The sequence below is a fragment of the Grus americana genome, chromosome 3 (assembly GCF_028858705.1).
Source record: "Grus americana isolate bGruAme1 chromosome 3, bGruAme1.mat, whole genome shotgun sequence".
Classification (NCBI taxonomy): domain Eukaryota; kingdom Metazoa; phylum Chordata; class Aves; order Gruiformes; family Gruidae; genus Grus; species Grus americana.
The window spans coordinates 24,161,502-24,187,165 of record NC_072854.1 but is presented as its reverse complement, the minus strand read 5'-3'; the positions used below and the strand labels follow the sequence as shown (position 1 = coordinate 24,187,165).

The window sequence follows — 25,664 nt, the reverse complement described above, 5'->3', positions numbered from 1 at the left end:
TATTTTATTTTTTCTTGTTGTCACTAATACCAGAGTAGAAATTGGAGACCTGAATAATCCTGAAAAACTATACAAGAGAAAAATAATTAATATAAATTCTATTTTAAAGATACAAATTTTGAGTACAAATTATAGACATGAAATATATTCTTTTAAAACTTGAACCAGAGTTTGTCCCTACTGTGGATTTTTCTGTTTATAAACATGTTATCTTGATAGGTTTGAGATAGACAAAAATTAGTTAATACTTGGCTTTTAACAGTACAACTAAGGTGAACAAATATCCCTCTGCTTTAAAGACAGTAAAAAGTCAAAAGCTAACAATTTCCAGAGAGCTTCTATATAATCTCTAGCCTTCTAAAATACATATCACAAAAGCTTTTTTATTCAGTTTAGATTCGTTACATGTAATATACAAAAAGACCAGAAATAAGTGTTGCAGGGCTCAAAAAATTCTTCAGTAGTCAAAGCAGGTTTTTTTTTTCATTTATTTATTCTGCCTGTTCAGTCCTGAATGTTCTACATGATGATACTGAAAATGAATGCAGCCTGACATTACTGGAGTATATTTCTCTTTGGGTGTCTATCCTATTGTTCAGAAACACAAAACTTTTTTTTTTCCCTTTTTTTTCCCTTTTTTTTTTCCTTAGGAGATACTTCTGAGTCTTTGAAATGAATTTAAATGACAAGAGTAACTTGCAAATTCCACACCTCTGTATGTGCTAGTTATGAGTAAGGACTTTAGGATCTGGGTCAAAAAAATTTAGAAATATGATAAGATTACAAGAGTTTTCTAGATTATTTCTTTTTCAGCTGATGTGTACATGAGAATTTTCGACAGAAGCAAACAGAAAATTCTAATCAGCCAATAAATTTTTTTGCCCATGGAAATATAAAATCAATTGTAAAGTATTTCTTGTCTCTCAAAAGTATTAGGCTTTGAAGTTAGAAAGAATATTCTATGTTGCTAGAAATATAAAGAAAACAAACTGATTTTGAATCATTAGGAATAACTTCTTTTACAAAAATTTAAACTGCTCTCCACAGAAAACAGACCGTTAATTTAAATGTTAAGTACAATATTTCTTCAGCTGATTTTTTATGTTTCCCTTCCTAGGGATGGTCCTGACCATAATTCGCCTCAGCTGGGAGTTTTCAGTGGGAACACAGCTCTGGAAACAGCTTACAGTTCCACCAATCAAGTCCTCCTCAAATTTCACAGTGATTTTTCAACAGGAGGATTCTTTGTCCTCAATTTTCATGGTCAGTTTGCTTTATATCATTAACATCTAATTACCACAATCAATTTGTGAATTTTAAAAATGTTTCTTAACTTTGTGATGTACTGAATGATCTTAAATAAATTTACCATGATTCATAGGTTTGCTATTTTTTTAAACAGTATAAATTAGTTTTTAAAAATAGCGCATTAAAAAATCTTAAGAATGTTCATTTATATCTTTGAATAAACTACGTTCTATCTTTAATGTTAAGATACCTGATATTATGCTTTTATTTTTATTTTGCATAATATTTTGCATAATGTCGAATAAACTATGTTCTATCTTTAATGTTAAGATACCTGATATTATGCTTTTATTTTTATTTTGCATAATATTTTGCGTAATGTCCCATGGGTAAACAATGTGAACATTATCCATGTTTAATTGAATTCAAAGCAGTGATATAGGCCATTGCTGAGAAAACCCTGCAAACTGGGCTTCTTGGAGACTGAATAGAAGAGTTTCCCATTTTCTGAGCCCACATACTAGGAGATAGATATCTTAGTTCAGTGAACTCAGGGGCCTTACTGGACATGCATATAAGTACAATTTTTAAGTTCTTGGAAAATGTTATTGCTGGAAACCTGCTTAGTGTGTGTTTCTTAGGTACTTGCTGTTACAAGTGTCTAAGGAGGTTGCAAAGCTTTTTCCCCAGAAAAACTGGTGCTATTTGGTATATATAATAATAACTATATGTATGAGTTTGTGTGTATATATACACATACACACACATATATATATCAGAAACACCACGCAAATACAGAAGTACATGGGAAAATACATGTATTTTCTCCTCCCTGTCCTTGGAAGCTCTCCATGGATGAAAAAACCTGAAACTCTCCATGGATGAAAAACTCTCCGTGTTTGGTTTTTTTTTTTTTTCCTTCTTATATAATTGCTTTATAGTGATGGGTTATAGAAGCTTATATGGAAGATAAAGGCTAATTCCCAGTGTAACTTCTCAAAAATAGCAAGTAGATAGGACTATCGAGTTACTAGGAGAGTTTGTATTCTTGACTATGATTTAGTTCCATGAAGAGGAGAGAATTTCTATAGTATGCACACTCTGATCACAATCTTAAATCTCTGGTTTGGATTTTTTATCCAGAAATAGCTTCTTCCACTGTTGTAGGCATTCTGCTCTATTTTAGAAACATGTCAGTCACTGTACTGGTCACCTTCCTTATGAGATTGCTCACAATTTATGGAAACAGATTTGAAGAGCAGAGAAAGATTTCATTTGAAAGGCATTGTGTTTGGGGTTTTTTTTTGGTGTAACATAAAATTATGATTCTTATGATTATTATTGCTACTATTATTATTTACTACTACTGCTGCTGCTGCTGCTGCTGCTGCTGCTGCTGCTATTTCTTCTTAAAGTAAATATACATACCTGTATCCTGAAAAAGATTAGCTCAAAGTATGCTTAAATTAAGAATGAATATGACATGTCAGGTATCTGACAGGTAATTACAGATTTTGCAGGAAATCTAAGTAATCTGTGTTTCGTTAGCCCTATCATATAGTGCAAAGGTAGCTACATGAAACAGCAGCCCTGTAGCTGCAAAAATCTCATCATAAACTTCACAAGTACATCCTAATCCTACAATGGATCTATAACTATGTAGGCAATGTAGTATACTATCTATACTGATAAAATTTTGGGGTTGGGTTTTTTTTAGATGATATGTAATGTCATGACATTTAACTTGGAAAATGTTGTAACTGGGAGACCATGAGGTTCAGAACAGCTTTGGTAATTTGGGAAGTGTGAATAGGAAATGAATTTTCTGTAAAATAACTCTTAACAACCTGTATTTAATCTTTTTTTTTCACTTAAATTTGCAGCTTATCAGCTGAAGAAGTGCCAGCCTCCACCCACAGTACCACATGCAGATTTGTTTACAGAAGATGATGACTTTGAAATAGGTGAAAAAATATTATCTCCTTTTCTTTCTTATGTTTTCACTTGAATTCTAACTAAACTATTAATATATTTTGTCTTCCACCTGAGATTTTGGTATTCTTCTGTTTGAGGGGGTTTTTTGGATTTAACTTTTTTGTCCATAACTTTTTCAGGAGATTTTGTGAAGTACAAGTGCCATCCTGGTTTCACCCTTGTTGGACAAGATATATTAACCTGCAAACTGAATGCACAGTTGCAGTTTGAAGGTTCCTCTCCATTTTGTGAAGGTAAATATACGCTTGCATGGTCTGCATATCATTAGTATGCATCTTTTTTTAGCTTCCTAAACATTAACCATCAAATTTATGGGCACAGTATTTTCATTGATAATTAAAAGGGAAGTTTCCATTTATTTCTTCACTATATAAGTGCACACGTTTTCACATTGGTCCCTAAAATCTTTGCACAGACATTCAATTCTTTAGAATGAAAAGACAAGTGGCTTTAACTACTTAACTACACCATTAATGAAACACTGATTTCTAAAATTCAGTTAAATTATTTAACATTGTTTCATATCAAAGCAAGTATTTCTTTTCACCCCTGAAGAGTTTTAAAAATATGTATTTAAATTAAGCTTTCAAAGTAAAATAAGAAATTGTTCTCTCTACTTTCACAAATATGTTGACATTGTACAATTAGGTCACATGAAAAATGTGTTCTAAAATAATATGTGGCAAATTTTAAATTTTAAAAAATAATCTTAATGTGTTAATTGGTTGACATAATTTATCCATATGACTACCCATGCCCGCATTTATAAATTGTTCCTAAGTGATTATTAGGAACATCTTTACTATGGCTGTTTTTTTCATGAAAAGGATTAAATAACACAGTTCCAGTCGAACAGTAGATTACCACCTGTTAATATCTTTCTGTCTTGTATTCTTTTAATATGAATACAGCAGAACTTTGTTACAGGGAGGACATCAAATTAAATAACCTGATAACAAAACAAACCAAAAAAAAAAAAAAGCAATTGGAGTGATTCAGAGACAGAAGACAATGGAAGTGGAGGCATTAGGGTAAAGATTCTGGAACAGTTATTTTGGACAGACTTGACAGGAGTTTCCTTAGATAACTTGGTATGCAACTGATTTCCTTTCATCAGAGAAGTTGTATCTTTAAATAAATTTAATTTTCCTTTCCAGAAAATAGAATTACTTGGTTTTATTCTTATCTCAGCCTCTCCAGTACCTCTGTCTGTCTACATGGCTTATTACTATGGAGATAAATGTTGAATTGAATTCCTGTTTTATGATAACACTCAAGCTTGTATTTATAAATATTTCTTCTAGATCATATGAAATATTGATAGATCATTTAAAAGTTGTGGTTTTAATTACCATCTTTATCGTGTTTACTCTTAGATAAATATATGAAAGTACTCATTTTACATTCTGAAAACCTAAGTGTCTGAAGGGGGGATCAGAGCAGAAATCCTATATACCAGACCATATACCCTGTGTTCCATCTCTGGCACTGACCAATAATGATTTTCTAGTGAAGAACATAAGATCATTGCACACATGCAATTAATTAAGGCCTCCACCCAACTGTGGCTAAGCCACTCTTAAGCTAGCAATGTTCTTTGTACTTTGAAACTTGTAGGGCTGTTTCTTCAATGGATTTATTCAGTCCCATTTTGAACCCATGTAAATGCTTGAAATCCAAAAGTTTTGTGCAAGAAGTTGCACAATTTATTTATGTAATACGTGAAAATGTTTCTCCAGTTCTCTGCTTTGAACTTGGCACCTGTTGTTTGCACTTCATGTCCTCTAGTTCTTATGGGGAAGAAACAGTAATGAGTTGTTCTCTATTCAACATATTTATGGCATGATTCTATAGACCAAAAGATATTTCATACCTTTAATCATTCTCGTCATCCTTCTCAATACCTTTTCTAATTCTAGTCTATTTCTTTTGAGGTGATGCAGTATAGAACTGCATTTATACAATACAATCGGATCCTGATGGACTGGAAAAAAATTGCTCCTTGCTGTGTAATTTGCATATTGTATTTCAAACTAATTTTTGGACTGCCTTCTTATATTTCTGCATTTTACCTGTAGTTTATAATTGTTTACATTGTCCTTACTTGGATGAGCTTCACATGTTTTAAAGATGCCAGAAAACTTTTCATTCTGCTGAGCTGCGCCACTATGTTGTAGTAGGCAAGAAATATATTTATATGATAGAAGGCCAGGTTCTAGGATACTATATACAAGGCTGATGACATATCTGACAGGCAAGCAAAATCAGTCTCAGTGACCACTTCTACACCATTCTGAATGAATGACCTCCAGACCAGCAGTAATCACACCAGACCATACTTTTCTTACAGCTCCCTTTCCCTTCCTGTCTGGTCTGTCTGAGGACAGACTTTCTCGTAATGCTTGGTACCGTGATAACTTGCCAGGTACTGTCTAATGTGCAGAGCCCTAGCCACCCTACAGAACATGCTCTCATTTTGCATGAATTTATGTTTACCATTAGTTCACCAGTTGTGATTTGCATTTATACACTTGGAGCCTCTGCTCTCATCCTGTCCTTATAGCCTCTAGCTACTAATTTCTTTCATTTTTTGATTGCTGTTAGGGAAATGTAGAAATGTAAATTAAAGCATGATGAACATTGCAACAATAAGAAATACTCCTGTATTGGTCACAAAAATTGATGTACTAGTAAAACAGCTAATGGGCATTATGTGTAAGGTAGAGATCTCTAATCTGGCTACTCAAAACACTTGAATTAGAGATGTGGTGTGATAATGTCGTCCTTCTGTGGTGATGATATTTATTCATAAAAAGAGAAATCAAAGATGGAGACATCAGAAGTAGTATTAGAGCTAAGACAAAAAGCTTAGTCAGACCTTTACCCAAAAAACCGAATCAGATTTCTCCAAGAGCCAGGACAGGTAATTGTTTCTCGAAACTAGGATATGGTGACAGTGCTATGCTGTCCTACAGAATTACTTTTCTCATGACACTGCCTCACCACACTCAATTACCTGCAACTGTGTAACATAAAGATTTTTGTTATTGGCTGTTGTTTCTGAAAGCATTGCCTGTATGTATGAATTTATGCAAAGTAATGAAAAACAGTACCTGGAATTTACATGTGCAACAATATGATTAAAAATTAATGTTATATAGATTGCTTTTGTCCTCCAATATGCTTAAACCATTTTTTTAATATTTATTCCTGTTATCATTCCAAACAACTTTACAATAGCTACTTTTAAAATTCATGGTATATACTTATAAATAAATGATAATGAAATATTTTCCAAGGCTCGAATGTCTAATTCCATGCTTTGCAGCTCAGATTTTCTTGATTAGTAAACTTCACATCAATTACTGAACTTTGAAATGTGTAGGGAGTTGAATCACCCTGTAACTTCAGTGACAGAAGAGAGTCTAGAAAGTATCAAATATAATACTGAAGAAAATAACGTTAATGTATTAATTGGTTGACATGTAAAAGAAACAGTATTAACAGTGGAATGTATATGCCTCAACTGAAGCAATTTGTGTGACTGTGTTTAGGACTATTCTGTTTTGAAATACCATGCTAAAGGGGATAGCTAACATTATAAAACAAAAGGAACCAAATTGCAGATTTTTGTTTTCACTTGTGTGTATTATACCAAGAAAATAGCACTGTGGAGTTTACTCAATTCATAAATATTAGTTATTAGTGGTATTGGAAAATGGATGTGCCTTTTGTTTTACAGAGCAAGGCGAAGCAGTCTCACTGTCTCAGTTCTCAATTTTATGTCTTTAACCATGTGAATTTTGTAGAAGTTTAGCATCCACCCTAGAGACTAAGTCATGTAATCAGCAGCTAAGTTACACTGGGGGGAAGCTGGTGAGTAATTCATTATGGTGGAGAAAGAGAGCCAATCAAACGTTGCCAAGATAAACGTTGCCAATTTGCCACCTAACACTGTGGTGCAGCCAGCCTCCCGAACTGCAAAGGAGCAATACACTGTTTGCCTTCTCCTGTCCCTGCACTACTAAAGAACTGTTCCTCTCATAAGTCCCTGTGGTATATCTCCTGTGAATGGTTGAGATTGGAAGGGTCCTCTCGTCCAATGACTCTTAGCCATAGGAAGTGAATGTTGGCCACAGGAGGAGTTAGAACTATAGCTTGCTGTGTAAGGAGACTTCCTGTGTAAGTGTAACTTCTGCTCTAGCACAGGACAGGTACTGAGCTGTTTACAGCTTAGAAAGACATAAGAGTTTCATTTTTACTTGAATTTTCTGCCCTAAGAATATGCTGAGGGAGGCCTCACAAGACACTATTTTTGTCTCAGTACCACAGGACAATATTTTGTATCTTCTTTCACCCTTTCTATTGCTACTTGCACTGATTTGTATTGGAGAGGCTTATTTTTTTTCGCATGAACAGTACTTCTTCCCTTTGGAAATTGTTCTGTTAGTAAAGTTTTGAGTCCAGTAAGTGAATACGATAGAATATATGGAGGAAAGAATTCCTACAGAAATCCTGCATTGATCTGTTTCTTACGTTGTGTATGTGTGACAATTTGTTCAAGGAAATTCTCTGACCTTTGAGCTGTTGATTTTTAATATTCACCCATCAAAGAAATGTTCTTAATTACAAAGCAACATCATACTTTTCCTTAATTACGAGAAAAGGCCATGAGGAAATGTCTGCAAAAGAATATTTTCCCCTGTGGTAAATAAATTAGTTTCAGGTCCCTTCTTAAGAATCAGTTGCGAGGAATGAGAAAGCTAGCAGCAGTCTTTCTCTGTTATTGATAATTTTATCTGCTTTTGAAACAATGATTTTTTGTTGTTGTTATTTTTTCAAACCTAGCAAATGAGCTATCTCCTTACCTTTCTTTCTGCTTCTCTTTTTGTCTCTGATATCATTTACAAGAAAAAATAGATGATCTAAGAGCAAAGCAGGTGAAAGAAAAAGGCAGAAGTAATTTCTGTAGGTGTTTTATCTTTTTTTTTCTCCCTGCAATTTCCTAGTCCTGTCTCTTTTTCATTTTGCACACCATTCTTACAGTGGCCAATTCTCATCTGGAGCACTTTCAGAGGTTTCTGAGATGCTCACAGTCAAGGTGTCTGTGCTTTCTTTAGTGTAATTGTCTTTCTTCCTATTCTATGACATTTATTTTTCCCAAAGGAATCTAGCAATTTTCACTTCTCTGGATTGGTGACTTTCTTCTATTTTTTAACTGCGTTTCCATCCCTGGCTCCATTTCTTTCACATACTTGCAATGAGTTTCTTTAGTTATTGAAGAATATCTCAATACTTTATGACAATGTTCTGTGGATCACTGATCTCAGGTATTTCAAACTGCAATTTTGAATCTTATTCTTTCTTGAAAACCTTCCATCCCAGATTCCAAAAACTTTATATACTACACTAAGTAAACACAAGTTCATGCAGCACATTGTTAAGAAGATACTTATAGTGCACCTTTTTGGAAATGATACCTGTGGGAACTTAGATGAAAGAGCACCCATATAAAGAGCTGTGGTAATAATCTTTTAGATTAAGCCAACTGTAAAATTTTCTGGAAGAATGTACCATCACACTTTCCATTTTATGAGATCACCTGGATTTAGTTGTGTCTGGACTGCATCTGGGTAACAACTAGATTTTGTTTGCAGGCCCAAAGTCCGAATGACCAATAAATAATTTGTTTCATGAGTAATTTGGCCAATGATCATTCCCATAAGTCATAGAATCATAGAATGGTGGAACTAGACCAGGTTGCTCAAAGCCCCAACCAGCCTGGCCTTGAACACTTCCAGGGAGGGCACATCCACAGCATCTCTGGGCAACCTGTTCCAGTGCCTCATCACCCTCACAATAAAGAATTTCTTCCTAACATCTTATCTAAATCTACGCTTCTTCAGCTTAAGGCCATTACCCCTTGTCCTATCACTACATGCCCTTGTAAATAGTTCCTCTCCAGATTTCTTGTAGGCCCCTTCGGGTACTGGTAGGCCACAATTAGATCTCCCCAGAGCCTTCTCTTCTCCAGGCTGAACAATCCCAACTCCCTCAGCCTTTCCTCATAGAAGAGGTGCTCCAGCCCTCTGATCATGGTGGCCCTCCTCTGGACTCACCCCGACAGCTCCATGTCCTTCTTATGTTCTTCTCACAGTTCTTCTGGAACTATGAAGCTGGAAAGGTGGCTGCCCAATTTACTTACTAGAAGATACGTATTTCTGCAGGTAGGTGAAAAATAAAATGAAAAAGCTCCCATTACATTGTTCAGAAGGACATAGCAGAGGGTGACCCAATGGAAAAATATAAGTGTATTAAATATACTAGGTTTATTAAGTACATATATTAATATTAGCCAAAGTGTATGAAATAAGAAGATCTTTAACATCCTTCTTTTGCCATCTTCATCCATCTTCTTTTTGGGTTCTCTGAAGTCAGGGATGAAAACAGGAGGAAAAGGTGTTCCATTTCACAGTGTGGCTCTGCAAGCAAAGGATGTTCCTCACTGAGGCAGAAGGGCTTGGTAACCAGCATTTTCAATTTCTAAGGTGAAAGCTTTTAAAGTCACATACTAAATAAGCAATTTGTATTTTACATAGGCTAAATTTCTCAGATTTTAGATATGGCATGTTTAATAAAAAACACTGCAGAGGTACTTACTACAGTCCCATATCTTCCTGCCAAATGTCCTGTGCTTTGCAACTACTTTTTTGTCGTATTTAGCTGATCACAGGCATTTCTTAAAGCACAGTTTATCCAGAGAAGTGATATTTTTCCAGTGTTGAAAAGAATCACTGTGTCTCACTTGCTGTGAAAAGTCTGACAGCATTACTGATTTCTCCAGGATACTTGTAATTTACTGCTTTGAAGAACAGCTCTTAATCCACAAGTTGTTCTAGTAGACTTTAAGATTATAACAAATATTCCATTGAAGCTGATACTTGATCAGTAAAAGCCATCTTCTCTTCTTAAAAACAGTCTTGTAGCATAAGCGAAGGATACTTCGGAGTAAAGCAGGATGTGGAACTGTGTCATGTCAGCTACTCTTCATAACTGATGAGCACTTTTACTGCATGTCTGACAGGAAATGCTACGTAGCTAGCCAAACTTCTGCTCATGAATAAGTCTCATGTGTTTAACTAAGGGAAAATAGTTATCATTATTCATCTGACTATGTTTCTGCCCAAGGTTGTTCTACAATAATTTGCTGGTTTACTTGTACGTGCTGCAGATTCATGAGTCAGAGCATTTGTTGACTGTATTTTTTCAAGTTATTCTTCTCTTATTCTGAAGAATATAGGAAGTCAAAGTAACAGTGTGTTTCATTTTAAGATAATGAGAAAGAGAAGCTACTATCATTAAATGTGTGCAACACCATATTCTTACACAGAAGCTTGTGTGAAATTTCTGGGTGTAATTTGGCTACAGATGTTTCTATCTCAAGAGACAATCCCTGAATTAAAATTGTCAAAAAGATTCTTACTACTTTATATACCATTACCCCATAGGCTTTCTGTCTCCCAGGATGTTTTCTATGGAAAACAGCTTCACCTCTTAGAGATACTTTCTGCTACAGCCAGTGCTATCAAATAATAGCAGAAAGGGACACGTGCCAAGGAAAATTGTTTGCCATTTTTTCCCCAGCCCACACCTTTTTCTTCCTGCTTGATGGTATATTCTCACTTGCATATTTCATTCCTTCTTTTCACAGGCTGACATTTTTCTCTCTAATTGAAGAAATTTTTAGCTAAACAAGATGAGGGGGAGAAGAGGAAGAGAGGATTTAAAAAAAAAATCTAATATTTCTTCCTGCATTTGCTGGCATTATAATGCTACATATTCTCCAGTCTATTACAGCAAAGAAGAAAAGGTTATGACAAAAATGAGTAATAAGTAGTTTTTACTTTTTCTCACTTTCCCCCTTTCTTATATCCCTAAGTAATCAGAGTGGGGTTTAGATAATTTATGCTATAGTATAAATAAATCACACCTGAAGAAAAATTGCCCTGAATTTTGTGCTGAAGGCTCAACCTATATGTCAGATCTAGGGAAGTATTGGAACAGTCAGAAAAGAACTGTTTTGATTTTTTTTTTTCCCCCTAAACTTTGGTGCCATTAAGAAATTGGTAGTCCTCAGGAAATGAGTTTGTAAGTTAAGTTTGAAACTCATCTCTTTCTCACTTAGTGTATCATCATTTAAAATATTCTAGAGAATCTGGGACAGTGAATGTAACATTGTATTGTCCAACTCAGGTGTATACACTTTCTCTTACCTTCCACATACAAGTCTGGAAAACTGAATCTAGGTTAGAGAAAAGACAGAAATAAGCCAGCTTCTCAAAGGTAAAGGTCTATGCACTATGTAGGAAAGTGTTGGTTAATTTATATGTGAATTAATTGATAAAATTACTATTTTGTTTCCATTGTCGCTTCTGGTGGAGGGTTCAGATTTGACCACAGTGTATGGAACAGAAAATAAAGACTGGACATCTTTGATAAGATATAATTTCCTTCTCTGCTCAATTTCTCTGAGAAAAGAAAGATGAAGTCCTAACCCTGTTTTCCAGAAGTTTACAGCAAAATTCTTCTTGACTACAACTGAACCTAAATTTCACCTCCAAGTTTGTAGAAGGCCAGCTAAGGGAAATGGTCCAGTTTTAAATGTTTGTTCCTGATAGTTATGTGTGGTTTCCCCCTGTAACTTATTTTTTCCCTTGATCATTTTTCCTTTGTTATGTTTTTCACCTTTCCTATAACCTTTAATTTATGCAAGTACTTGGGTACTGTGCCAGTCAGTTTCCAGGAATGCATTTCTGTCAAGATATATTCGTGAGTGTTACACAAAAAAAAATTGTTAAAATGCACATGTATTATGAAACGGTATATAAAATGTATCAGACTTCAACACCAAACAGACATGAAAAAATCAGTCCTGTGTGAGAGGCAAAATGTTAAAGAAAAACAAGGACCAACAAAATAATTTCTTAATCAAAACCAGTATTTAGGCTATAAATTTTACAGCATTTTAATATAATATAATCCTTGTCATATGCAGAGATCATAAACATCTATGAATATCAGGTGAAACTGTTTGTAAGATGTTATGAGCTCAGTTTAAATAACAGGGGGAGTGGTTGCTGAGAAGGTCTTACTTGGATGACTTGGAGTATTCTGTATCCAAAATAAACCCTTTGCACAAAACGTGTGTTTTCAAATGATCTGGTGTGCCTAGAAGCTCCAATATGTTTTTGTGTTCATGTAATAGACTTCGTTCTTAAAGGTGGGTGTTTTTTTAAGAACTCAAATAGAAGACTGCTACTAGGTTTCCAGATAAAGTTTTACCAGAACTTTTACCTCACCTATGTGGATGATGACACCAGCATATGTAAATCTCTTGACTGTAAACCCTCTGGGCTGTGACATATTTCTGGATGAATGTTTTACTATAATTAGTATTCCGTTTATAAATGCAAGTTTTATAAAGATGGTCCTGTTTCTCTTTGTGCTAATGGGAACATTATTGTTCCTTCCATCTATAAGATGATTTAAACATCTTTTCATTTGGAAATGGAACCTGAAGCATACATATCTCTGAAAAATACTGTTTTTTTTCATGGAAAAGAAACACTTTATTTCATTACTGTTCTTGTTGTTCTTGCTGTCTCCTTTTTAGCACAATGTCCAGCAAATGAAATCCGTACAGAATCATCAGGAGTGATCCTTAGTCCAGGTTACCCAGGCACCTATCCCAACTCTCAGACCTGTTCTTGGACTATAAAGGTTGAGCCAGGATATAACATCTCCATCTTTGTAGAAATGTTTCAAAGTGAAAAGCAGTTTGATGAGCTGGAGGTATTTGATGGTAAGAGAGATTTAAATTCTATCTAACCACAAAAGAAAAAATATCAGGTCAAATTGAGCTTGATTTCCAGTTGTTGGTTTCATAATGCATTGATACATCTGAAACTGAAACAGTAGTCTAGTATTTGTATCAGTTTTGCCTTAAGTCTAAATTTGTCAGCCAATGAAAGTTTTTATAGATGTATTCAGGACAAAGAAGCTTTTAAATTTTCTTAGGTATTGTTAGAGGAGAAGCAGTAGCAGCTGCAGCATTCCTATGAAATTCATACGGTTTTCTGTTTCCTGGGATATGTATGGAGGTGTCTGAAAGGAGAAGTTAACGTGCTGTTTTGTAATAGACCATTTCTGGTGAGGAAATATTTTGGGTGTATAATTCCATTTGTCCAGTATAATAAAATTATTTGAGGCTAAATACTCAAATTTGAGTTCAAATACCCAGTCTACTTTCTCCCTAGCATAGAAGAACCAACGTGGTACTGCGTTTGAATATATCCCTGTTGAAGAATTTGACCATCTGTTTTGGGACAAAGAGTAGAGAAATGACAAAACCTCAATTTCTAGTGTTACTCATAGCAGCAGCCTCTCAAAGGGCCCTATTTAATTAACAAGCTATTCTTGTTTTCTACTGAATTCTGAGCTTATTATCACTTCTTCTGTTCTCATTGATTGATATTTTTATTTATTTGGAGATCATTATCATATGTTCCCTCATTAACCAAGAATATATGGTAACTATGATAGAACTGACTAATATTCACTATGGGAGTTTCATGACGTGAAAAATATTAAAAGGTCATATGTTTTGAGGTATCTCTAAGTATTTTTCTTAAGTAGTAGATTTTTAATGTCTAAAGTTATTAAATTAATTTCAATTTTTGATAACAACATTCTGAAAAGAACACAATGTTTTCCATTCTTTTAAAAATGTCAGTTCATTAGTTTGTCTTTTTTTCTTTATAATGTCTGTGTTGGTCCTTGTCAGATTAGTGGAGAAAATAGTCTGAAAAAATCTATTAAGACTGTCTTTTCCTCCACTCTATTTTGTATTTGACATTAAGACAATATGTAGTGAGCCTGGAACTTTTCTAGCAGTCTGATCACATTGTTTGTTTTCTTTTGAAAAATTCTGTTGAAACTGCTTAATGTTCCTGATGAAGATTTTTGTTTTCTTTCTTATACATTTCAATTTAATGAAACCAGATTATCAGTAATAGATCTGAGAGAAGAATTATCATAGTTACTACATTTTTAAGCATTGTCATTTCATGGCATGAAATCACATTCTTACAAATTCATCTCTAGTGAAGCTCTACGGAAGTCATTTTTCTACCACCTACCAGCAGACTTAAATGAGGAAGATAATGGCATATTTATAACCTCTCAATACAGTGCCATGTAGAGGTTCCTGAGCTAGCTCTCAACAAGTTGATATTCAAATATGGCACATTGTAGTGCCTTGCAGAGATACTTGCTTGTGTCCCTGTGGCCACATTAGCAATGTGCTTTGCTATGCTAATTAGTTCTACATCTCAGCGTGATGAGTTTGTTGGGGCGGAAGGCAATGCTGATGTGGCTATACTGTTTCCAGCGATGGATATAACTCAGACTAGTTTGTTCAGAGCTAGCTTAGGTATTTCCCTGTATTGCTGCATTTTTGCAATAAATATATGTCATATCCTGGGACTTTGTGTGATCCAAAACAGCATACCTTTATTTAAATTAGTAGCACTGCACTGATCTATATACACCAGGTAAAGATACATCACCAAACTTTATGCAGAAACTATATAAAGATTGGCAAGACAACTTTTAGAGAAGGAGTATTTGCTAAGGCACAGGTCTCTCATTACTTTATAAGGCAGCTTCAGAACACAAACCAAAATAGTGACTACACGTAACTGACTACATTGTAAATGATGATGCTTCAGCAGCTGGATGATGATCAGTACAGGTATCCAGCCAATGAGCCCAGCCTGGTCAGCTGGGAGCAGTAAGCCCATTAGCCATTCACACTTATCATTCAGACCCTTAGGAAATCCCATCTGTATTCTAAACCAGAGAAGCCATAAATGTACCATGAATATAATTATTAAAGGCTTTTGAACTTCAAAACACTGTATTCAGGCTATTTACACTGAATGGCATTCATTTAATACAACAAATATTCTTTGATTATTTTTTCCTCCCTGAAATAAACCAACAAAATTCTGTCATTGAAATAGACGGAAATGTCAACTTTTACCTAATATTCAGGAAAGCATCATATGACACGTCAGCACACCAGAAGTTGAGTATTTATTTCCTTATACAGACAAACTCTGAAATACTAATTAAAAAGTCAGACTCAAGAACACCTAAGTCATACTGCTGACTTTCCTGACCATCATCTGGAGAGCTGCCTGCTAGGTAGGGTACAGAAACTGAAACTCGACTTCGGGAAAAACAAAGCAAACTAAAATACATTGATTCATTCCTCTGATCTCCCAATGGCTAAAAAATACAGTGTGGCATGTGGTGCTGCAAACTAATTTGTGATCACTAATAAGGAAAGATTCTCACCTCTTTGTATGTAGGAGATCTTTATTTGTAATTGCACTCTTTTAGCCTCTGTATTTGAGAATTTTTAAAGAACATACACATTCTAAACTGTAACAAGTCAAGTGCATTAAACACATTTTAAAAAGCCCAGGGTGAAGCACAGAGAAACTGAATGAATTGTCATGTTCTAAATATTTTTTTCAGCAAAAACAGGAATTGACCTCAGCATTCCTCATCATTTATCCTACACTGTAATCATCAAACTGTATCTTCCTAATATGAAAAACAAACAAGCCACAAAGCATTTTGATAAGGGCATGCTGGGCAACCTGTGCCTAAAGCTATGCTTATTTGTTCTTATTTTGTATATGTATTTATTATTTAGAATTTATTTAGTAATACTTATTTAGTTGTACTGTTGTCATTGTGGTGACTGAACTGCAGTTCCTAAGAACTAGGAGGTTGGCTTAATCTTTATGGCTTGCTGTGGCTTCTGTAGACTCCCTGTTGTACCTGAAATGCCCCAATCAGAAAATATACTTATTTTTTATTGAACTGGAGGGGGGAGAAGGCTGACAATAATTGTATTCAATTTTTAGGTGTCATTTGATTCAGTTTTATTTTTGTGTTTTCATGTAACATAAGAAAAGCTGATCAGGCTGCAGCTGCTCAAACTCAGCAAAAATGAATGAAGCAGCCTCTTTATTTGAAATAGCTGCTGTGGCCAAGATAATGACGGTTGAACGTGGCTTTCCTAAACTTGAAAAACATGGCGCAAAAGGCATAGTGAGCATATGAAAGGGAGGAGTTCAGCTGGAGAAAACATAACCTTAATATGGAGGAAGAAGATGCCATTTCATGTTTTGGAAAACTTTCAGTTGGAGATTGGTTTGATATATAGATTTTTTTTTCCTCTTGCATATATATTGTTTTATTATATCATTATTTGTGCTTCTAGGGTTTTACTGTGGTGAAGATATTGGTCTAGTGCCAGGACATATTTTTTCAGCATCCTGTATTTCCCATAAGTATATATATTTTTTACACTGAAATGATACTATAATCAACACACTATCTTTTAACAGAACTGAGTCCTAATAAAGTATGTATTGTAAATTCATAGCACCTGTACATATAGGTATTCCACAGTGAAACTGTGGTGATCTTATATGTGACAGAGCATTTTTAGCTCGTGTGTTCACTATGCAATATGGTGGTGTTTAAAATTATACAAGCTGTATAATGTCAAAGAATGTATAGGTTTGCTACCTCTCACAAGTTGGAAAAGAGCTTAAATAAATAATAGATATAAACGGACAAGGAGCAGAAACATTACCTCATTCAAAGTAATTGTCCCAAATAGAAATGAATTTTAAAAAAAATTTTAAAAAAAAATCCACTATTTTTTCAGTGTTTATGGCAAAAACATTCATTGTGTTATATTTCAGCTTGTTTGTATCAAGATTTTTTATTGTGCTGTCTAGTGAAAATCCAGAACCAGATGGATACTTCAAACAGAGATCTGTTAATTATTGCACAGGCAATGATGTGTCACATTATTTCCTATTCTTTCTTTGTATATTCACATTCATAGCTGAGTTAAAATATGGAAAGGATTGCTTAAACTGGTAGTACTTTAACATTTAAATCATTTCTTTATTCATCTCTGAAGGTTCTTCTGGGCAAAGCCCTTTACTTGTTGCTTTAAGTGGAAATCACACTGGACAACTGAACTTTACAAGCAGAATGAATCAGCTGTATCTTCGCTGGTCAACTGACCATGCAACCAGCAAGAAAGGGTTCAAGATCCGTTACTCAGGTAACTATTAATGATTTCCATTAAATTATACTTTGTGGTTACATGTACTATTTAGCATCAAATTAGGATTTGTAATATAATGCCTGTTTCTCTGAAGATAATTTATTATAATATACATTTTGAGGATGTCTAATCATTTTATTGCAAGTTCAAGGTAAGCACAGGAGTTGGACTCTCCATTTTTTCCCAGTTTGCCAAAGATCTCCAGATTAATACTTCTCCAGTGAATACTTCTCTCTGCAACCTGCTATCTTGTCTTACCAAACCTGGAGGAAGGCCTTTGAAATGTAGTGGGAGGAATAGCCCTCAGATTTACACAGAAGTACTCAAGAGTGAGAATTTTTGATTCTGAAATGGTATGCGGTAGTCCAAATTCAGTACAAAATTATTAGGTTTACATTTTCCTTGAGTTGCAGTTCACATCTCTTCTTACTATGCTATTTTTCATGTAAAATAAATGGAAAATTGGGGGGGTAGGGGGGTGGAATACCTCACTTCTTCAGCAGGCTGTATGTGTATCTGGTGTTGTGATGACATGAAAATATGTAAATAGTCAATCTAAATAGTGTTACAAATTATCTCCCTTACTAAGAAAAAAAAAATAGTTGCCAATATTGCAATACTGGATTATACTCTATGTGTAGACATATTGATCCTTACTAGTTTGCAGCCTTCTTAAAACGTTTTCACACATATATCTGCAGACACGTTGCTCCTAAAAGGCTTGGCTTAGGGCTCAGTTTCATGATGTAAATGGTGAGAGAGGTGACACTTACTGTCTGTTGTTAACATTTGTTTTTCTGTGTTTGGACTTGATTAGCAATGTAAAGGTTGTGTGTGTTAATTTTGGTGGCTAATAATTGTCAATATAAATTAAGTAGAGAAATGTTTTAGACGAATGTTTTAGTAGAATGTTCTAGAAGAATGTTTTATCAAGCACCAGGTATCTCCCATTTAGTCATGCTAAATGCCATTTAGGGAGATGATTTTCGCAGAGCTCGCTCCTTTCCTGTACCATCCATGCACTGGCTGTCTAACCTCTGGAAAGTTTCTGTTGTTACTGAAACAGAAGATCAGGGCTCAGAGCATAATAATGATGGTTGTTTTGGGGACTTAAGAACCATGAGCAGAACTATGAGCAGTCAGGAAAAAAACCCAAACCAGTTACTAAAAGCATGATCTCCACCTTGCAAGCAGCCTTTGGAGCATTTCTACAGACAAACTGAAACTGAGTGATGAGGGAAGGGGAAGTTGCTTTCAAGCATTCTGGAGATTCATTTAGTTTTTCATAGGGAAAAGGCATTTGCAGGACCTACGAGATGGACTGAGAGTGTGGCAGAAGAAACAATGAGAATTTGTCACGTGATAACCCTCAGATGTGTGGCAGGGCCTTCTGTCATGAATTTAAAGTGAGGAAGTAATACCAGGGTTACAAGAATAGAATTCATGTAAAAGATTTATTTTGTAAGTATCAAATTATTAAGGAGACTGATTTTTAAGGAATGAGAAACTATTTTACACCTGTGTGTGTACATGAGACATGTTTTGCAGTAGTGAAGAAGTGGTCTGTCTAATTGCCTGGCTCAATTCATCAATTATTATGGCACTAGCCACAACTAATAATAAAATTGGTGGACTGGAGAGAGGTATGCAACCCTTATAGCTATGTTTTAGGAACAAACAACTGTTTTGCTTTTTCCGCTTCACTAACAGTCAGTGCCTGCATTTTTCTCTAAACTTCTGTACATTTTACATGAGATTCAATGGAAATAATCAGCATGAAAGAAGAGTAACACTGAGCGGCAGCATAAACAATTGGATTTGAATCTTAATGAGGGAAAGCAACATCATGAAAGTAGGAAAAATACAAGATGCCAAAAAGGCTATTGATACCGTGGCAGCTGTGACTGAGCCAGCAGGCTTCCTCATAATGAAGACCCTATTGAAATGAATTACTACCTCTCACAACCCTCCCCTTCTCCAGCTATGCCTGTGCACAAAATTTTGCAAATTGTAGTTTTGTCACAACTAGATTTCATTTGTAGATACAAATTTTCTTCACTTTTAAAAAGTGCTAGAAGCTTTCAGAAGAAGGCTTAATATTGCCTTTAGCATATGAGCTAACTTCTGTAAGCTAATTGTCTAATATTACTTGTATGTTTTTGTATCTTAAGGCTTTTTGCTAGATCTTAGTAGAAAAAAGCTATAGCATTACAGCAGAGGGATATTCTTTTAAGGACTTGGAATATTATAGAGGCACTAGCATAATTTTAGTCTAAATAATAATTTTCCTAACTGCACAAACACCTAGATATTAAATGTTCTCTTCCTTAATCTGGTGAGTATCTGTATAGTTTAGCGAAACTAGGAGGCGAAGCATCAGTTAAAACTTCTTGCAGTGCTAGGGAAGTAATCCCTTTTCTCTTTGAATGGTATGTAGTATGGTAAAATCACTAAAATGGATGCCAAAAATATAAGGAAAAGGTATTGCATGCTGAAATACCCTTTTTTTTCTTTTTTTTTTCCCCCAATGCTTGCTTGTTGTTTTGTAGTGCTTGAACTTGACTTCCCAGTGCAGCTGGGTTCCACCAAAACTGTGCAGTTTAATACAAATGGGGAAGATCTGTAAATGCAGAAAATGGAACTTGCTGAGCCCAGGCTAGGAAGATACCTGAAGAATCTGCTTCTTGGCTTTTTTTTCCCTCAATAATTTATAACCCTTCATGCACATTACTACCCAAGAAAGATAGCATAAAACCATAACAAGGAAGAGGTGGATGATTTTTTTTTAAAGTAGCGGTGGAAGGAATGGAAGTGCACTACAGTACTTAGCACACCCGCTGGAGATGCAGCCATTTGGGAAGCAGAAGGGCACTTAGCTTGCTACTTTGCAAGTTGACATTACCTCTATAATGTTTACAGGCTTTTGTTTAACTTTTGGTTAGTCATTCAAGAGTAAATAAGGCAAGTGGTTACTTGGCTAATTTGTAATTGGGTGTGAATAGAACTGTAAATATATATATATATATAAACCCCCACCATAGATCTCTATTTTACCTTTATTCTGCCCTTGTAACCTCATCTGTTACTGCAAGAAGCTTAATTCTTCACCATTCATCGTGTTTTTAAGCTTTGTACCTGTGAATCAACTGTTCCTAATTCCTCTCAATTTCAAGTCAAAAGAAAAGGCTAGTGATTTGTTTGGGTTTGTCTTTACATTTCCCAGTAGCCGGTTAAAAGTGGCAAGGGAATTGTATGAAGAAGTTAATCAGACTCTTTATAATTGTTTCTTCTGTGATTCCTAAACTTCTAGATGGTGATTTGCTGTAGTGAACACAGCAGGAAAGTCACACAATGGAGGTTTACATAGTACTTTGAATCAAGAGCAATATAAGCAGTATCATTTGTAAATGTTGAACCATCAGTAAGAATATCTGTACTATAAATAGCAGGTTATTTAGTCAGATATTTAATTTTTGATGAGGCAGACATTCACAATTATATCACTAAAGAGGGAATAGACCCTTTCAACTTTACTTTGCTGTTTTCATACTGTTTACATGTTAGATTTAAACTGCAAAAGAAAAAGAATGGCAGCCCAACCCTTTTTTTGTTACTTGGTTGAGTATTGTTCTCCTTTTTGATTCTGGCTATTTTAAAGTGGAAAATAATATATGGAATGGATGGTCTGTTAATTAAGGAAGTGGTTTAGTAATCAGAAGAGGTATGCTTAGTTTTCTTGTGTGACCTTACCTAATCACTTAAGCCAGTGTCTGAATCTTAATTATAAAGTGAGAATGTCTAAAGTGAGAATGATAGTAAACCTCTGCCTCACTGGATATTTCAAGAACAGCTGCACAAAGGACATAAGGTCCCCTGGTAATAAGGCGATGATGACAAACAAGTATCCAAAAGGGAAAGAAGGAAGCGGTGGACTACTCTGTTACTTTTTGTCTGTCAACAAAAAATCTAGCATATAAACTAAGTAAAGGCATCATGGAATTTGAAAGGAGGCTTTTTGTTTATTTATAGTTTCAAGCGTAGGACAGTGTTTCAGTGCATACTTATAAGTATCTTTTTCATATAATTTTTTGGACTATTGATCAAAGATACTGCTGGGAAATTAATCCTTTGCTAAGATAAATTCTTAGAGAAAATGTTGTATTATTCACTGTAAGACTGAGATTTACATTATCATCTGGGGGGTTTGGACATCCAGTTCCAAAGGTTTTTAATTTGGAATTGGGAATTATTTAATTGAGCTTCCCATAGACCGAGTGCCTCAAAAAGCTTTGAAAAAATCTCAGCATGAATTTTTAAATGTTCCAGCTCTTAAGAGAATATGCTTTGTGAAAGGAAGAATATGGTCCTGCAAATGCAAAATCAGTGCTTATCCGTGCTGCTGTCCACACATCAGTTGACTAGTGATGTGTGATTTAGCCAGGCAGTTATTACCCTGCTGGTCTTCAGTTGCAAGTGACAAACGGACATCGTGATTATAAGTGAGCTGAAAATGTTCAGTGTGTTGCCTTGGAAAAAAACACTGATGCTTAAGAGGCCTTGAAAGAATGTGGATGCTATGTCACTTAGAAAAGTAAATTAAATCTGTAAATGTAAAGCTACTTCAGGTCACTGGAACGGCTTCATAGAGGTTTATCACATTTCGTGGTAAAACATTGTCATTCCTAGATGAGAGCACTCCTGCGTCATTGCACCTATAACAGCTAAGCCTTGTGAAGTTCCAGGACAGATCCCCTCTCACACTGGCTGGGAGAAAAACAGCATTTTATCCCAGTGGTCCATGATACAAGACTGCAATATTTTATGAGCATTCTATAGAGATTCTGGCTTAAACTCAGAATTTTCACTCAGCTGACAGTGGCTGTAGTTTTAAGTCTGACATTCTTCAAGCATTTGCTTACCCTCCAGATCTTCAGACATTTTTTATTTATTGCCTTGCGTGTGATTATTCTGTTAATATGTCAGTACCTGATCCTAGAAGATGTTGCGTATGCTTCATCCTGGACTCTGAACGGAGTTCAGTTTAAAGAACAGATTAAAAATTACTAAACTGTAGATTAAGAAGGGAATTGTACGGAGTCTTATCAATATTCCTTCACTGTCTCACAAATGTTAGAGTCTTCAACAAGATTTTTCAGAGTTGTAAAATAAAACTCCGTCCTCAGAATTTTAAATAATTTTCTTCAAATGCTTTCTTTCTTTTCATGCGTGGGATAGCTTAGACATATTAAATTGTCTGAGTATCAGCCTTTTCTATTCCTATTTCACTGCCTTTGCAACACATAATATTATGAGTTTTGGTAGGACTTTTACATGGGTGAGGACTACACGTGGTGCTTGCCTGCACTGTTGTTGCTGGCTTCTGACGTACTAACTGCCTAATGTCACTGCCTTAACATGTTGTAATTAATGAACATTTCTGTAAGAGTAGGAGGTGGATCTGATGTTAAATAACTATTTTTAAACATAAGTTATCCAAACATATATGATTCATATCACAAAATGAAGTACTCAGAAATTGGAATGAGCTTGTTTGGTGTCATACTTTTAAATTTTAATTACAGAAGTGTTGAGTGCATATTGCTGCAACTGAAGTCAGTGTGGATTGTGTTTGAACGTATAACACTAGGCTGGAAAAATCAGATCATAGTTATAGAAATAGTCAAAATTTTACTATTTTTAATTTCTTCTCTGTATTTGAAGTGTTTAACTGTAAAATGGGGATAATAACAATGATTCTTGCTCTAATGTAATTTTGAGAAAATTAGTTAATATTCATGTAGTGTCCAGATAACACATGGACAGTCATTATAAAAAAAAAAAAAACCACCACAAAATGTGGAAAATTTTGTCTGAGTAATTTGAAGCTAATAAGGCCTGGAAAGTTATCTCAAACAATTACAGTTAAATAAATAAATAAACAAACAAACTGAAACTATAAGTCGTGTCTATTCCCTATATCCTTTAAAGTAGACATCCTATCCAAAACCAGAGTATGATCATAAGGTTACAGACTGTGTAATACTGACATGCATATGTATAAATCAACTGAAATTTGTATGTAGACTTAACTTCCAACATTTCCTAACATATGGATTCTTTTCAGCCTAGTGATGTTCTTGGTTTTTTTTCTTGTTGATATATTGTTTTCAATTATTTTCTAAGTATCTTATAAGGTTCATGACAAAGCAAACAGAAAATCCCAGGTATTCTGCCACGTGGGGCTATTATGGTTAACATTGTTTTGTCAGCCATGCTTAAAATGTTACATCTACACAGGTACCTACCAGAGTAGTAGGCTTCCTCCACTTTTTGGTCAGCTCAAGGAAAGAAAATGCACATTATTATGGGTTTCCAAGATACTTTTAACAGTCATGGAATTGTAAACCATGGTAATCTGTGGGCCCAGCCCCCTTCTGATGTGTGGGATCCTTTCTGTACTGCTCTCTGTTGAACTATTCATTGTACTTCAAGGAATTTGTCTCTCCTCATGTATTCCCATTCATCTAGTTTGTCCCAGTCCTCACACTCATTCTGGTCAAAATACCTCTGCCAAGCCAGTCTAGCTGTGCTCCCCAACCTTTCTGTCTGATCTCCATCCTTGTTCCACCCCTCCCTACAAATCACAGTCTACTTCTAGTGCTTCTCTGTTAGATAATTTAAGAGAGTTCTTTATCCAGCTCTTGACAATCTTTCTCTCCCTTCTAGCTCCCCATCTTCATTTTCCTTGCTTCCACTTTAGGTCTCCCCTAATTCACTGTCCTTCTTCCTTGCTTCAGTCCATGATCTTCTCCTTCTCTGTCTCTCACTAGTCAATTCCAATGGCTGTATATATTTTCCTGTCTAGTTTCTTTCACTGAATCATACATATGTTTTCCTTGCATCACATTTTATTCTGAACATAATCTCAGTCTCTAATACATCCATCCTTTCGATGCCACTTCTAATAGCCTACCAGGTCTTTCTCCCGTTTCCGTCATTGACTCTTAGCCTCCAATTCCTCCCTTCCTACATTTTGTCTCATTATAGTCTGTCATGACTTTTCTTCCCCTGGGTTCTTAAACCCAATACTTTTGTGTCAAATATTCTTTCTCTTTTTTCTCCAGTCAAACACAGCTGATAGTTTTCTTTTCACACTTGAACCTCTGTCTTTAACTTTCACACTGTCAGATGACCACAGAGCTTTAGCAAAACATCTCAGTTCCCAGATCTCCTCTTCCCAATTTCCTCCAGCCCCATGCAGCTGATGCCACTCACTCAGTGAGACACTTGGGCTGGTAGGAAAAGTAATCAGTAGTAACAGTAGGTTGCAGTGGTGGCTGCAAGCAGCAGATATCTATACAGGAGTCATCAAGGTAGCTTGGGAAGGAGAATGTGGATTTTTATAAATTTGCAATAATAGCCATTAGGACTTAAGTATATTTACCAAAGTGATGTTGAAGTAAATTCTGAGCGATATTGCTGGTTTGCGTTCCTCTTGTTTTCTTGTATCGATTTCTCATTCTTAGTTAAAAATATTTTTTTGCTTGTTTTTTTTCCCCAAATACCACTTAGTTCACTGGAGAGATTAAGCTATGCCTCTGGGCTCTGGGCATTGTTAATTTTTACAACATAAGCAACAGTTATGACTGATAGATTTCCCTTGTGGCTCCCCCATGAAATTTTCAGTATTTCAACATCATTCTGTCTAATTCGGCAGCCCGAATGTCCCATATTTCATGGCATTTTAAAGCTGATCTCTTTGGAGGTTCATATATACTATACATTGTTAAAATTAACCACAGCTAAAAAAATGGCAATAATTTCCCTTGTAATCAGAACACAAAGTACAACCTGTTATGTTCAAAATCTTGTTAGGGGTAAAAGCCCCCCACTTTATATGTCTAGCCAAGAATTTGATGTTAGTATAACTGAAATGTTAGCAGTGTAATAAAATAATTACTAGTCCAGATTAAATGGTTAAAGGAAAAAAAAAGAAGAAAAAAGAAGAATAAACGAAAGTTGCTATACAGTAAAACAGTACGTTTAGCATTGTTATAGACACACTTCCAACTAACCTTTTTCCTGGTGCTACAGTCATGCCTCCATTGCTCCTTGGAACCCCAGATCAATGGCTTCAGTTTGGTGTTTGTGTGCTGGGGGAGATACTGCAGGTCACCAGCAGCTGGAGTCCTTCAACAGG

At 35.2% G+C, this 25,664-nt stretch overlaps 1 protein-coding gene across 1 annotated transcript in view; it reads left to right on the top strand.

Moving 5' to 3' along the window:
* Positions 1 to 25,664, top strand: part of CSMD1 (CUB and Sushi multiple domains 1) — a 1,238,533-nt gene that overhangs the window by 1,109,254 nt on the left and 103,615 nt on the right. Inside the window, exons 44-48 of the mRNA XM_054821261.1 lie at positions 1,118 to 1,263; positions 3,132 to 3,212; positions 3,363 to 3,476; positions 12,917 to 13,105; positions 17,315 to 17,461. Of these exons, the coding sequence (XP_054677236.1) occupies positions 1,118 to 1,263; positions 3,132 to 3,212; positions 3,363 to 3,476; positions 12,917 to 13,105; positions 17,315 to 17,461 (677 nt within the window). The remainder of the gene's footprint in view (positions 1 to 1,117; positions 1,264 to 3,131; positions 3,213 to 3,362; positions 3,477 to 12,916; positions 13,106 to 17,314; positions 17,462 to 25,664) is intronic.